Genomic DNA, 15,644 nt, shown 5'->3' with positions numbered 1-15,644 from the left:
CGGCGGCATTGGCAGCTGAAAAACGTTTCATTTTTGTATCCCGCGCGCACACGCGCTGCTAGAGCATATGTCACCGCGCGGGGGCACGTGGCAAGTCGGAAATCTCGGCTGCAGCAGACGGCCGGTCGCGCGCGCGCTTAGGGGAGAGAGTGTTTTCACCTGGACTCTTGAAAAAAAAAAAAAAAACAATAATAAACAAAACACCAGGAACGGCGCGAAATATCGCTATAAAATGCCTCTATACGTACAAGTATAATAGCGGTATATGTTGATACGGTACAAAAATAAACGGATTTCACCCCTCCGTCCGATGGTGGTGTATAGACCTGAGAAGGGGGCGACCAAACCGCGCCACGAAAGAAACGGATAATAATTATTGCTTATTATACTAAAATTCTTACAAACGGATTTTATGCGCGACAGTGCATTGTGTTACGGTAACTCCCAAAGAATCGAACACAATGCCAAGTCATTGTAATGGTTCGGTTGAGGAAACTCGTAAAGACGGGCGTCCAAAAGTGTCGATAACGTTTACTGATTTTCACCATTCGCCGACGAGTTAAGATGGAAATTACTTTTTGAAGAATAAACGTAGTTGAACGACTAAATGAGAAGACTTTGGCAGAAACAAAAGTCGATGTTTATATTGAATTCGTGATGGCCACGTGTCATAACATTTGCATATTATGTAGTAAGTTTGCTGTGGGACAAAATGTTCAAACCTCATGTCTATGAACACTTGTTACGAAATTCTCTTTTTGAAGAAACATTTGACTAAAAATAATACGGCGTTACATAATAAAATGAACTTAACGTACGTCATAATACACGGGAAAGTATTATTTGCCCTCTTTTCCACAACGTGACTTATAAACTATTCATGACCGAGACTCTATGGGTTGCTGTCATCGATTATACATATATATATATACACACACGGGTGAACGTTAAATGGGCTACCCTGTCATTTGGTCCCATCAAACTGAACTTGCCGGCGATGCACGTCACGATAAAGTGTAACTGTTTCTTGTTTTTTGATTCTTTAAAAATCTTGAGCTTTATGAAAAAGAATTTCTAAGAAATTCTTTCAAAAATACTGCGCTGTCCTCTTGAGCGTTTGCCTTCCAGGAATATCGTGCCTCGAAGCATTCCTATCATTTTCTAGACACGTGTAATCTACATTTCACAAAACTTTCAAAACTTTAGTCGTGACCCATATTAGAATTTGCATAGTAGATCAAAGGAACTGATATAACTCAGCAGTACAAATACCGGCATTCGTCCCACTCCAGAAGCTTTTATTAATTTCCATTAATAAATAGTTGGGTTTTGATAACAGTTAGCGTATAACGCATTAATACCGGCACTTGCATAGGGACTTGGTAGAATTGTAAATTAAATGTAATAAACAATCGGCGAAACCTCTTTAAATTTGAATTTTTTAACAGAAATTACTGATGTACATAATGTGTGCAAAGCTAAATTGTTTATTTTTCAACAAAATGAACGAGAGGTCATTTAATTAATTCATTCATTATGAATAAGTGATCGTGCACTTTTACCATGAAAAAATAATGATGATTTTAGTAGGGCGGAATCAAAAGCAAAATTATTGTATTTAATTACTGATGATATTTTTCGGGACGAAATTTGCCTACTATAATAATTTAAGCAGTTTTTTAGGAGGTCTAGCCGCCTTAAATTCTATCCCTGACGCCAAATCGTGTGAATCAATATATCAACAATTGATTTAAAAAATCAATCACATCTAGTTTGTCGATCCCACGGTCTTCATCGCCTAGTTAACATCTATAATGGAAACTTTTCGCCGGTCATAAACCACCTGCAAACGTTGAATCCCACGATCGGTTCATGGACCCAAATACTCATGCGATTGTTGTCTTCCCTCAATGAGCTGGTGAATGTCGCCCACCACATAAAATAGTATATGGGTATTGTTATTATTGTTTGTTCTAAGTCGCCGTCCCCCAGCTTTTTATTTTCTGCGTACACCGCCGTCGCCCGGACGAATAACAAGTATACTACACCGTTCACTAGTACATGTGTGTGTGTGTATATGTATTAATTTATGTGTTTAAAATTTTTTCCCACGAGACTTTTACCCTTGGCGGGGTGTATTTAGTTACGCGGGCAATATAAATTTAATAAGGGTGACGGATGATGTGAGGGGGGAAGGGAAAGGCAGAGAATGCATAACTGTAAAGAGGACAATTGTATTACAAACGGTCTCTCATCATCATCGTTGGAGTGGTCGGTGGTTACATATTTGTAATCATGACTTTCATACGCGAAATTGTCACAAGACAAACAGAAAACATATTCTCACGGATAACAACGCCGTAGTCAGATAATTTATACAATCTATGAGGGCAATATTAAATTTACATCCAATACTTCGACCGGGTTGAGTTGGGTGACGTTATTATTCAGTTACTGAATACCAAATAAACGGTATCATATGGTCGTTTGACTGTTTTTTACAGGTACAATGTAAACGCTATAAAATATGCATATTATAATTACTTGCAGTTCGTTTCAACTCTGTGATTAAAGAGTTCAAAGAAAGTGCAATGATACTAGTCGCATAAATTTATGTCAACTGATTTTCGTACGTTTACTGCTACACAATATGATTTATATAGAAAATATATAAAACAAAAATGATCACTCGGAATTGTTTATTAATTGTTTCATATTTACGTCGATTGCACACATAATGAAATAAAAACTATACTTTTTGTGTCTATACGATTCGAAATAGGTGAAGAATAGCTTTGTATATTCCTATAATACACAATACAAACAAAACAAAGGAATTCGTTAAAGGTATTATTAAATTTGTTTGCCGGTTTCATTAAAAAATCAATATAGAAGACGTCTTACCTGCTTTATTGATTCTTAAATGCATAATTCATGTTAAACTTGCAAAGGTCTACATTTTTTATAGTTTATAATGTTTGAGTTTAATTGGTACAAAAGTACACTACGGCAGTGAGTTTTACATACACGTGCATTTTTACCTTTTATATATATAACGCATTCAAAGATAATAAGAGTATCGTAAACAAAACTATAGTTTTAATTACATTGGTACATATCAATCTAAATATCGATATATAAATAAATAATTCATTTTAGAAACTTTCTTTAAAATATATTTGTTTGATATTTTCAAAGAATAATCGTATAACTCGAATGAAAATCATTAAGTATTTATTCATTTGAAGATAAACTAGCCCGTCTGCCAATCAGAATTTTCTACTGAAAACCGTTAACCTTATAAATTTGGCATTTTTCATGAGCACCTTACTTGTACCGACTACTTGCCAACAGATTGAAAAACACCCGTAGACATGTGCACCACATTTTACAATTTAAGCAGTCCCCCTGCAAAACAAGTTTTTCAACGGTAGCAAAAAATACAGAAACGACCCCCTTGCTTCACATCTGAATCGGCGATGCCTGCTGGTTTTACCTGTTTCGCAGCCGAGGGATTTGATTTTTTTTTTTCATTAAGCACACTAGGACCTATTTATGACACATTATTACCGAGACTGGGGCTAGTGGAACAGCGGCAATGGCGATTAAATGTGGGGAGACGTACAATTGTTTTGCTGCACGTAGTCGAAACGGTTTTTGAAAACTGCGACGCAATTGACGCAATATTAAAATAACACGCCGTCTGTCGTACATACACCGAGTACTATTAATACAGTAGTTATCAAAGAGCAGGTCTTTGTTACTTGCAATGCGACCACAGCCGACCTGAGCGTTAGACGTGTAGACTTTGCACTGTCCAATAAATGTAATAGAGCACGCCAAAAATCTGATAAGATAAATCAACACATTGGGTTCTTTTTTGGGCTTCTCGCGTTTGTACTTTTGATCTTTAAACAGATTACAAATTCAGCAGGTATAATTACGATGACTAATCCGTGTAAAACATTTGTCTAATTTAACTAGATGTCATTTAATTATCACCTCGCGCTGATAACGCACTGATCATCGTTCAACAGTTAAGTACGACATGTATGCGAACCGTTAACACTTGTTTACTAATATTTATTGATTTCAAGTATTTTTCTTCTCGCACGTTTTAGCGGTACTGTAAAACCTAATGACCGTTTCAATATTGAAATACTACGGCAAAGTTCACAGTCAAATGATATCGACGGTTACAATATGAAATGTCTGTGCGGCTTTTTTTTTTTTTTTTTTCAAACATAATTGCATTTCTAAAAGGACAATAGTCTCTATCGATCGATTCTGCTTTTATGACAAAACGATAACGTGCCGGTTATTAAAACGTATTTTGAATTCTCTCTTTTCATTTGTGCCTTGAAAAATCAATTAAACTGTTGTGTCCCGTGAAATTTGAAAATCATCGCGTAAGCTCTTAAACATTGTCGATGTTGTGCGTGTAACTTGCACCTTTACTATTAAATCTCGCACGGTGTCCAACTGACTGAAACACACACATGTCCTCTGTTAGGTTATTTACATAATAATAATGTGTATGCAAATGTATAAAAAATACACGCTCAGGAACCGCAGCACCTAACGTCGGAAGTGTTTAGACGCATTACATTGTGTGCTATACCTGTATTTCACAAGTCGTGGGGTGTAGAAAATAACGAATTGGGCAATAACGCACTTGGTAGACGCGCATATGCGCACATATTTTTTCACAAACCGGTGTGCTGCTTTTCCTCCTCTTCCTCCTCGCGTTCTTCTTACGCGCACATGTACAATAAGTATTCATCGCCCCGCGAGCCGTTCCGGTTTTCTTTTGTCTAGTTTGGCATTAAGGACGCCGAGGGCTGCATTTTTCGGGGGACTGTAAAAAAAAAAAAAAGGGCCTGCACCGTCGGGCAGCAAAGGGTGCGCAAGCTATGCGGGCACCCCTCTCTTTAGAGGTTTAAAATATAACGGTCATTCTGCACTTTACAAATTGTGTCACACATGCGGCAAGCAATTGCCTTTTCATACAACACGTACTGTACGATGCCTATCGCTACTCAGCTACAACGGCGAGGTTTCAGGTGGCTGTACTTTACAGGGAAAAAATCAAAAACATTGTGCGACACAGTGGTAGTCTAGACGATGGTTGCGACACAAAGCCCTTTCTCGTTCATTAATATTACTATAAGACTCTTTAGGGACCAGCGCAAATCAGTTGAAAATTAATCACTAACCGTTAAAGAAATCCCTCGACACCGACGGCAACGAGAAATACAACTACGCCAATGTAAAAGATCATAAAGCAAACTTAATCCAATTACTGTAATCCAATAATCATATAATTATACTATAGTGTTTAATGTATCTGTGCATCTTAACACTGAGACGCAATATTTTACATATACCTAGAAAATTATGGTCAATATTCCTTATATTTAAATAATTTTTCAATCGAGCAACATGATAGTTATGACCATCAGTATAAAAAACGCTAAACATCTATTTCATTTTTTAACAATATTTGTCGTTCATAATGCATATATTGATGCATTGATCGTTTATTTATCACAGTAATGTTCACACGTGATTTCTCGATTAATAATTATTTAACATAATAATTATTGTCTTAGAAATTATAATTAATGTTAATATTTGTTTTTAAATTTAATTTTCTTATCTATATTATTTCTTAAAAAGATATCAAGACTAATAAAAATACTTTCCGTTTTAAATTGTCTACATTAAATATTTTTTATTTAGATTGATTTGGAGTCTAATTAAATCAATTTGATTCTATTACATAGTTCATACTTTTATAGTGAAGTATTATTTTACTCAAATTTCTATCTCATATTTAACATATTCCGAATAAGATTAAAGATAGACCAAAATTCACTATTCTAAATACTCAAAAAATTCTTTTGGTAAATAAACAACTACACGTATAAAATTAATAATTCGTTATTTAAAATGATATTTTGCTTAACTAAAGGAATTTGTATGTGTTTTGCGACCTATTATCATATACATTACTGTGTTATCGTTTGGACATTTTATCATAAGCTTGGCGAATTCATTACTCTTACAACACTTTGTACAAGATCAGTTATTTTTCGTTCATTTCTCTGGTCATTGTATTTAGTTATTTGTATCTTACAAAAATTGTGAATTCGAATAAAAACGCTTCGTGAATTATTCGTTAAAGTCTCTATGTTTGTACGTTTGTCAGTGTATTTACTTATGTTATTACTCTATTATTGTTACTTGTAAAAATCACAGTGTTGTAAAACGGAAATCTGGCGGTGAACCGGTTGCGGCGGAAGGGGCTACCGTCGTAGTAATCGTATAGTCGAGGGTACGGACCGCAGCGATTGGCCCGCGCCATGGACCGCTTTCCCATTGGTCGATAGGGCCGGCACGTGCTGAGTGCACCCGGCACTATTATCACACCTGTCCCTGTGATGTGGTGTTACACCAGCGGTTCTAGCCTACTGGTGGTGGGGAGGACACACTCACCGAAAATACGACTACCTTTCTCGAGCCGGTGGCTGCTGCGCCCATCGCAGCTCATTCTCTTCGGCGATCCAAACCGGAGTGGTTACCCTCTGCTCATCGACTAGTGACTTCAACATAACCTGTACCTTACCGTGTCAGTGAGTTCGACGCCAGTGCAAAGCGTACACTATACTTAACCGAGTTCGGACGTTAAAGACTTTGAGTGTTTTTTTTACTTCGTGTATTAACTTTCTCGAGTGTTCGACTATGCATATTTGGGACGACAAACCCATGATGCATCACAAGGCAGTCGCCAAAAAAATGGATTACTCACACTGCCCATTAAAGAAACGACCTGTTCACTACGACAGATACGTCAAAGAAGAAATGGATTACGGTAAGCAGAATTTATTTTGTTTAAAATTAATCCTAGTCGAATAAAAATATTAAGTAACGGCACTTTTTCCTAACACTTGTATAACAGCATGGGGTGCTAGGTATGGGAACCGGTGTGGCGACACCGACCGTGAGAAAGCCCACCGAGATTCTGCGATGCACCCTCCAACCGTTTTTCGCAATCCCTCTTATTAACATTGTAATATCTACATGGGTTAACCGTAGGAAATAAAATAAAAACGATTTGCACTATAATAGTATATACATAAAAATGCACTTAAAACATGGCACTATTATAGTAATAAAAATCTGATATAACCGCACCAGACTTATAAAAAAAAACATTTAATAACTTAAAAGAAAGAAATGTTAATTATGTATTTTTCTTTTGTAGAAACTATTGCTGAAGCTGATTACTCTGAACCAGAAAATTTGAGTACTAAGCCACAAGACTTGAGTATTAAGTGCAAACAGTCCACTGCCGTTCCTCTAGCACCGCAAGGCTTAAAAAAAGAATCTCTGTACATGCATCAACTACCAGTACAGCCATCACCTTACCACCATCCGTATCAACCTACAGCTATCAAGCCCGGTCCATTGGAGCCGTTGTGCTTAAATATCGCTGCCGGTGGAGACCATCCTGGTGGTTCTTATCCCCACAATCACGGTCCCACGGCACCTAGACCAGTACCTGCTCAATACCCACCAGCAGCCTATCATTTAGGCTACATGTATCACGGATTATCGACCGAACCACGAGCTTACCCAGTCTATCCACCTCCTCCAACTTCAATTCCATTACACGGACGGGATGGTTCCCTATCTCCTCCTGGATCTTCTTATTCAGCATTCAAACCTCATGTGCCATCCTGGCAAAGTCGCAGTTCAGACGGTGGTTGGTCACCACCCGCTTTGACTGAAACATCTTCGCCTGCCGTTTCCCCTTACGGTGGCGGTGGCCATTCCGGCGAAAGCGACACAGCTTCCTCCATCACCAACGTATCTACAATCACTTCCAACTCGACGACCACCCAAAGTATCAAAACCGGCGGCAGGTACAAATGCACGACATGCTCCAAAACTTACTCGACCGTGTCAGGTTTGACCAAGCACCAGCAATTCCACTGCTCTGACGACGAGTGTGGTGGCAGCCCAAAAACATTCAGCTGTAAATATTGTGAAAAAGCTTACAACACACTGGGAGCTCTCAAGATGCACATTCGTACTCACACGTTGCCATGTATATGCAAATTGTGCGGTAAAGCTTTTAGCCGACCATGGTTGTTACAGGGACACATCCGTACGCATACTGGAGAGAAACCTTTCTCTTGTCCACACTGCAACCGAGCCTTTGCTGACAGATCAAACCTCCGAGCACATTTACAGACCCACTCGGATGTCAAGAAATATTCGTGTCCCACATGTAGCAAAACTTTCAGCCGCATGTCTCTACTCACTAAACACTGTGACACCGGTTGTCCAAGGCTATCGGATGGCCATCGTCACCTACAGAATGCTTCACCGCAATAATTCCTCCCTCGTAAATATTAACTCATATGCTGTACTATTTATTCTTATTGTCTACTCTTTCTTCCCACCAATTTTTTTCTTGTATTTATACTAGTCACTTTATTATAATATATATTTATATTATTGTAAACAATTGCACTGTTTAGGTTTAAGGTAATATTATTAATGTAAGGCCACACTTTATTTATTTTTATTATTGGCTATTGATGATGAGCATTTTAATGTTTATTTATTTATTATTATTATTATTATTTTCAATATTAAGCCATTTATTTTTATGTTGAAAACTAGTCGTCGTTTTATATTATGCCCCCGCCCCACTATTGTTTTAAACCCAAATGTCGGCCATATTGTACTTGTTATGCTAAACGTTTAATATATTTGAACCATATATCAATTATGATTTATATATATATATATGTAATGTTTTTTAGCGTAAATCATATAGGACTGACATATTTCAAAACAACGAATTTGATATTATAAAGTAATATATTATACTTACTCGATTAAGTTAATATAATATAATATATTATTTTTTACAATAAAAATGTATGTGATACTCTAAATTATCTGCTGAGTTGTTGTTTTTTTAATATAGAAATTAGCGTAAACTTGTTTATATATATATATATATATATATATATATATGTATAATCTTATAATATGATATATAATATATTACCTTGACGATTACTTCACTCAGGAATTAATTTTAAAACTTTCAACAAACTCTTATGTTTTTCAAAATTCAATAATTAATATGATGACATGCGCCACTTTCGCTTTATCACTCACGTATATTAATATCAAACAAGTTAGTTTAAATATAAAAAAAATTAATTTTTACACAAAATAATTAAGTCAAGTGTACGACGAAACAAAAGTATTTGGTGTACCACCTGTGCGAGTGTACTGTCTGATAGGTGGCAAAGAATTTTTTTTCTTGTGAAATGAGTGGCGTTGGCAACAACAAACGCACTCGTGGGAAACGGATGCACAACGTTTAATCAAATACGTCTATAGGTAATAGTATTATATTGGTGCGTATATGGGTAGGTGACTGTGTAGACACACACAATGGTAAACGGGTGTACCTGTGCGGGTTGTTTACCCGGGTCAGTAGCAGCTATTTACAGGAAAAGGAGTCCATGAGAAAATACATTATACATTATTATAAATTGGTCCACCATTCTCATCATATGTATAACACTCCCCAAACGGGTACCAATACACGGGGTTCCCACCGTGGGGAGGTATATGATTTCAGAGACGTTTGCCTTACCTACCTGTCGCGTTTTCGCATCATCCGACGGACCATTCATAAAAATATTTTAGTATCAATTCTCACGAACATGCTCAGGTAATCATCTTCGTGAGAAAACTTTACAGAATCAGTTTTATAACAACATTAAATCGTGATTCATGTAAGCTTGTGTCGCTGTTAATTTCGATATCTCTTCCAATCGTTGAATTTTAATTTTTATCAGTTTCTTGTAATCCACTAGCTTTTTTTATGTCTGTGATCATCAAAATATTTAACTCGCAAGTACTGGAAATATTAGTTGATTGTTGTTCATCTGATTTTTTTTACTTAAATATTCAATTAATGTCACCAGTTTATACGCTAGTATATAGTACTATAAACTTCTAATGAGAATTTATAGTTACATATAATCAAATTATTCAATTTTTATTTGTCAAACAAATTTTGATTTGAGGAATTACAAGCGTCTCTGACACACGATAATTTTTCTAGCATATTTAAATGATAATCAAAACATTTCTTATTTTACCATCAAAAAATGACGATTCAAATTATATCGTATATTAAAATTAAAAAAAAAATTCATTTGTATGCTTTTTGAATTTGATAACTGTTATATGGTATCCACAGGAAATAAATATTAAATAAAGTTTATAAATTTATAATATCATTAAAACATTTACTTTAACATCTTTTCCAATGCCTTTTATATCAACTCTAAAACCTATTTTGATATAGTTAAGTATACGTGTAAACTACCTAAATTAACTAATACAATAGAATCGAACTTGATACCTACGCATCAAACACGTTTTCGATTAAACCAATCTGATAATAAGCAATCATTTTGTTAATATTTAATTGTTCAGTTTTAATTAAAATTTTCAGTTCTCCAATAATTATTACAAATCAAATAATTATCTTGAAAATCAAGCAACAACATTACTACAGAATTCGGTACAAAAGCTAATTAAAGAAAGAAAAATTGCTTATTAATCCATCATGAGCTGATAAATTCTTTTTAGATTGCCTAGAACTAAAAATTGAAAAATTAGACTATATCTGCCATAATATAAATCATACGTAAAAATATTGTATTACTACATTATTTTTTCTTTAATGTTCATCATCCTATTTATAGCCGTTTTCAGCTTTTATGATTTTTGATACAAAATCTAAATCAAGTATTTACAAATGTTTTAAATATTATATTGACTCTTTTAAATTTGGTTTCATTTATTCATTAAATTTTATTTCAATGTATAAATAAATAAAATCAATTAATGCTAATATAACATCAGAGTTAAAGAAAACTATTGTAAATTATGATTATAAATAAGCCACTCGAGAATATTTAGATAAAAAAAAACGTACCAATTATTAAATAAGAATACCATAAATAAAAATAGATAAAACAAAATTACATCAATATAAATTATATTATCCCTTTCGACGCTGTAATCATTTTTAATTTAAAAATACTGTTAAGTTTTTTTAACAGTTAAGAACTTAAAAATTATAAAAATTAAGGATTTCAATTTAAATGAAATTTTTTCAAAAAATTATAAAACTTGATTAAATTAATGTTATAAATTCAAAAACTTTGTTTTACCTACTTAAGGGCAATAACATACATTTCAATTACTCTTTGCAAAATATTACTTTATCTAACATACTTTGACACTTTTCAAAGTACAAATTTTTTAAGCTTATTTTATGAAATATATGATGTGTACAATAATATAGCACATTATAATGTTGCTATAATATAAATTATTTATTTACTTATACAGAGTGATTCGTTAAGGATAAGAAACTCATTTCTCGGAAACTATTGAAAATTTTTAATTTCTGTAAAGAAAAATATTGTTTGTTTCGAATACTATATAAAAATATGTAGTTAAATAATTTTTTTTCATCCCTTCAGATATAAAAACCTTAACAATAGTATTTTTTAATGAGAACCCCTATTTTTACCTTAATAATATGATAGGAAAAAAAATGTACAAACAATTTTATTCTTGTATTTTTTTTTTCTATTGATCAACCGTTCGTTTGTTTCAGGGTGGTAATGTGTTTTTAAACCAAAATTATATTTTTATTCTACTGTTTTGTATACAGAAGTCATTGATAACTATCAATAGACAAATACTATTATATTCCATACAAGTGAACTATCATACATTATAGAACTACTAGTGTGAAAAAAGTGTTTCATAACTACCTAAAAATTATAAGAATATGACAAATTAAAACATTATTGGCTCTTCATTATGAAATCGCACGACTGTGGTGCTTAACATTTGATCTTTGAAAAGTGCAAAGTATATTAAATGAAGCAATAGTGCATCAAACTATATTAACAGACGTATCCAAAGCATAAAAATTTATAAAATATGTTAATTTTTATAACATGTATGCACAATGTACTTACATAAATGTTTTATTGTACATATATGTATCAGTGTCATATTTTGCAAAGTGTTATTTAAATGAATATTGTTGTTACAATGAAAATAATGTAATTAAAAACCTTGATGCTCTTAAATATCAATCTACCTTTACAGGTAGAACCGAGTTTTTGAATTTCTAACATTAGTTTAATCGAGTTTAATAACTTTTTAGAAAAATTTTAATTGAGTTGAAATTCTCAATTTTTATTATTTAGATGCTCTTTAACAGTAATAAAAATTCAAAGAATTTTTGATCGAAAAATATTTATGGCACCGAAAGGGATAATGTAAATATAAATATGTATGTATGTATATATGATATTTATAAATATATCTTATTTAATAACAATGAACACGTTCAATAATTAAAAATTGAACATTTTGACTAAGAAAAGACAAATTTTTGTGGCTATAGTCTTCTATTTCATAAAATATAATAGACCTAATAGGAAGCTTTTTCACCACATTATTTAATTTTTGGCTTTGATTTTTTTAAGTAAATATAGCCAGACTTTTTTTTTTATTTAAAAACTTAATATTGTAAACAAAAAAAAAGTACTTTGCAAATCAATTACCACGAATTTGACTATAAAGTATTATTCAATATTTTTATTTATTTCATAATTGCGACTTATATTGTTTACTTTAATACTCACATACAAATACTTTAACACGTGACTAAGTTTTTATTAAGTCAATATTTGGTATATATTTATTAATATTAAATTATTATGGCCTCTGCGACGATTTTACCCCCATATTGTAATCGTCGAAGTCATGTCATTACACTGAAATCAAACCGTGTGGAACATTTTTACTCGGTTAATAAAAATACCTTTGAATTTAGTCCCCAACTAGTAAAAAATATTGACCTGAGTGCTTTAAAACCACTTACCGCCCGTATATATGTTTGCACGCACGTTAATAAAAAATAATTATTATGCTATTTGTCGTATTATTTTTTTTGAATTATGATGGTTAGGTGCGGTTTACTGTAATCATTATACCTCATGAAATTATAAATTTCCACAATGAGTAATAATGTAGATTACTCCTAGTACACACAAATATTAAAATATATAATAAGGTATTTTCACTGTGTATTAGTTTTTATTAAAGTAATGCGGAAGATTGTGCACTACGAGTTGACAATGTCAGAGCAACAGTTACATGAGAATTTATTTTTATTTTGTTATATTGGAAAGGTTTTATTTACGGAGCATCACAAAGGCCATTCTGAATGTTTCCCATAATTTGTTTTAAATAAAAATTACCTTTTTATTGCTCATTAATTTTCCATGGAGGTGATATTTCCTTGAGAAAGATACCCATCTTAAAATATCGCCCAATGGTTCATATAATTCGGTTCTGTAATAATTGTAATAATAATTGTTCATGTTGCAAATATATATCATAAATATTTAAATATTTTGTAAATAAACTACCATTTAGTCATACGTACATAATGTAATATGTACTTGTGTACAAAAATACATCACTGGAACAACACTAATTATACTATACAAATAACATTCAATAGTTGCATAACACATCATGTACAGGGTGATTTTTTTATCATAACCCACTCAATTACTTACAGAATAATAATAATTTAAAAATTTTTTTTTATTATTATCTTTAGTTACACATTATTCTTGAATTATTAACTATGTAATACTTTTTAAGTTCATCCCTTATGCCTGGTAAGGGTGTCAACTTTGTTTTTTTTAATGGTAACACATATTTTTAATTTAATAAAATGTTTGAGTTTTTCATTCAATAATAAATGGAATTTGAATTTTTAATATAACTTAATTTGTTTATTAGATATAAACATTTAAAGTTTCAAATTTTTGAGTTAATATATAGGTATAATACACAAGGGATTACAAATACAGGTAGCTAATTGGTTTTTTATGACATCGATATTAGCAGGTACACAGCATTGTTATTATCAATGATAGTAAGGTACATTGTTGTGAGTTTATAAATACACTAACTGACAATACAAAAAGTATATCTATTGATAGTCATAATTGATAATAAACAATCCGTGACTGTGATAGCAATATCATAAAAAACCAATTAGCTACCTGTATTTGTAATCCCTTGTGTATTATACCTATATATTAACTCAAAAATTTGAAACTTTAAATGTTTATATCTAATAAACAAATTAAGTTTCATTAAAAATTCAAATACCATTTACTATTGAATTAAAAACTCAAACATTTTATTAAATTAAAAATATGTGTTACCATTTAAAAAAACGAAGTTGACACCCTTACCAGGCATAAGGGACGAACTTAAAAAGTATTACATAGTTAATAATTCAAGAATAATGTGTAACTAAAGATAGTAATAAAAAAAAATTTTTTAATTATTATTATTCTGTAAGTAATTGAGTGGGTTATGATAAAAAAATCACCCTGTATATATAATGTTGAACAACTAATGGAAACGAAGTTTCTGAGTTGATATCTTATGACTCAAAGTATCATCAGTTTTACCATTTTGTTCTTGACTAGAATTAAGTTTGATTTTTGCATTAGTATTACAACAGTAATATTATTATTGAGAAAAGTTGATGAACGTTCCTGAATTATCGTACATGGATAATTGTTGAACTGCAATAATTATTATAAATAACTTTTTAACCGTAAGTAATTATTTCTCCGGTAAAAGAGCTGCAAGTTATTCTTTACTTCAACGAACTTTCACAGTTGATAAATTATGAAAAATTAATTCACTCCAATGAACAAAGTACATTGCTAAGAAATATTCTCGGAAAAACAAACTGATATAGGTTTTTTAAATGTTTAATATTTAGCACAACACGTGCGTGCATTGCCACGACAAGTCTGAATTGTTATTAAATCCGATTTAAAGTATAATTTATGTTGTATTTCAAATACTAAAAGAATTTCCGAGTATTACGAGAAAGAGAAAATTTTAAAAATTAGTCGTACCTACCAAACTTAATACGACCAAATATTTATTTTATTTGATTTTAATTCTATCAAACGGTATACATTTTGAAGTATTTAACTAAAAATAAGTTTATGCACTAAAGAAATAATTCTTTTATGGGATACGCTACTTAATATTCAAAATTGAATGATAGTATTATTCAGTACCTTACAAACGTTATATATTAATTAATTGCTTATTTATAACGGTATTTGTTTTTTTTTTTTTATGAAAATCAATTCCATAAGCAATTTTTTATGTTCTGCCCTAGTATGACCTAGCTTGAAGTCATCCATATTGTATTTGATTAGACTACACTTGCCGTCGTAGCACTTATAAATAGGACCGTGTGTACCTGCTAGTGCTGGATGATGTTTGAATTTGTTTAAGAAAAAAGATATTGTAGTGCATGTGTGTGAACTTCAGTGAACCTCGTAGCGGAAAGCGAGTGTTCCGAATCCGGGGAGACAAATTCCGAGTAAGAAAAACTGTGTTACAGGGGTTAGGAGACGATGGGTTGAGGTGATGGATGCAGCATCTGTCGCACAAAC

The 15,644-nt window shown here is 32.3% G+C and overlaps 1 protein-coding gene across 1 annotated transcript; it reads left to right on the top strand.

Moving 5' to 3' along the window:
• Positions 1-6,429: 6,429 nt before the first annotated feature.
• On the top strand, positions 6,430-8,972 carry LOC126899938 (zinc finger protein SNAI2-like). The gene is made up of 2 exons (XM_050675226.1): positions 6,430-6,874; positions 7,268-8,972. The coding sequence occupies exons 1-2, from the start codon at positions 6,745-6,747 to the stop codon at positions 8,401-8,403; spliced, it is 1,266 nt and encodes a 421-aa protein (XP_050531183.1). The 5' UTR covers positions 6,430-6,744; the 3' UTR covers positions 8,404-8,972.
• Positions 8,973-15,644: the final 6,672 nt, after the last annotated feature.

This window comes from Daktulosphaira vitifoliae, unplaced genomic scaffold (assembly GCF_025091365.1).
Source record: "Daktulosphaira vitifoliae isolate Bord-2020 unplaced genomic scaffold, ASM2509136v1 Scaffold_2, whole genome shotgun sequence".
In the NCBI taxonomy this organism is placed as follows: domain Eukaryota; kingdom Metazoa; phylum Arthropoda; class Insecta; order Hemiptera; family Phylloxeridae; genus Daktulosphaira; species Daktulosphaira vitifoliae.
The sequence above is the reverse complement of the archived record's forward strand: the minus strand, read 5'-3'. Positions and strand labels throughout refer to the sequence as shown.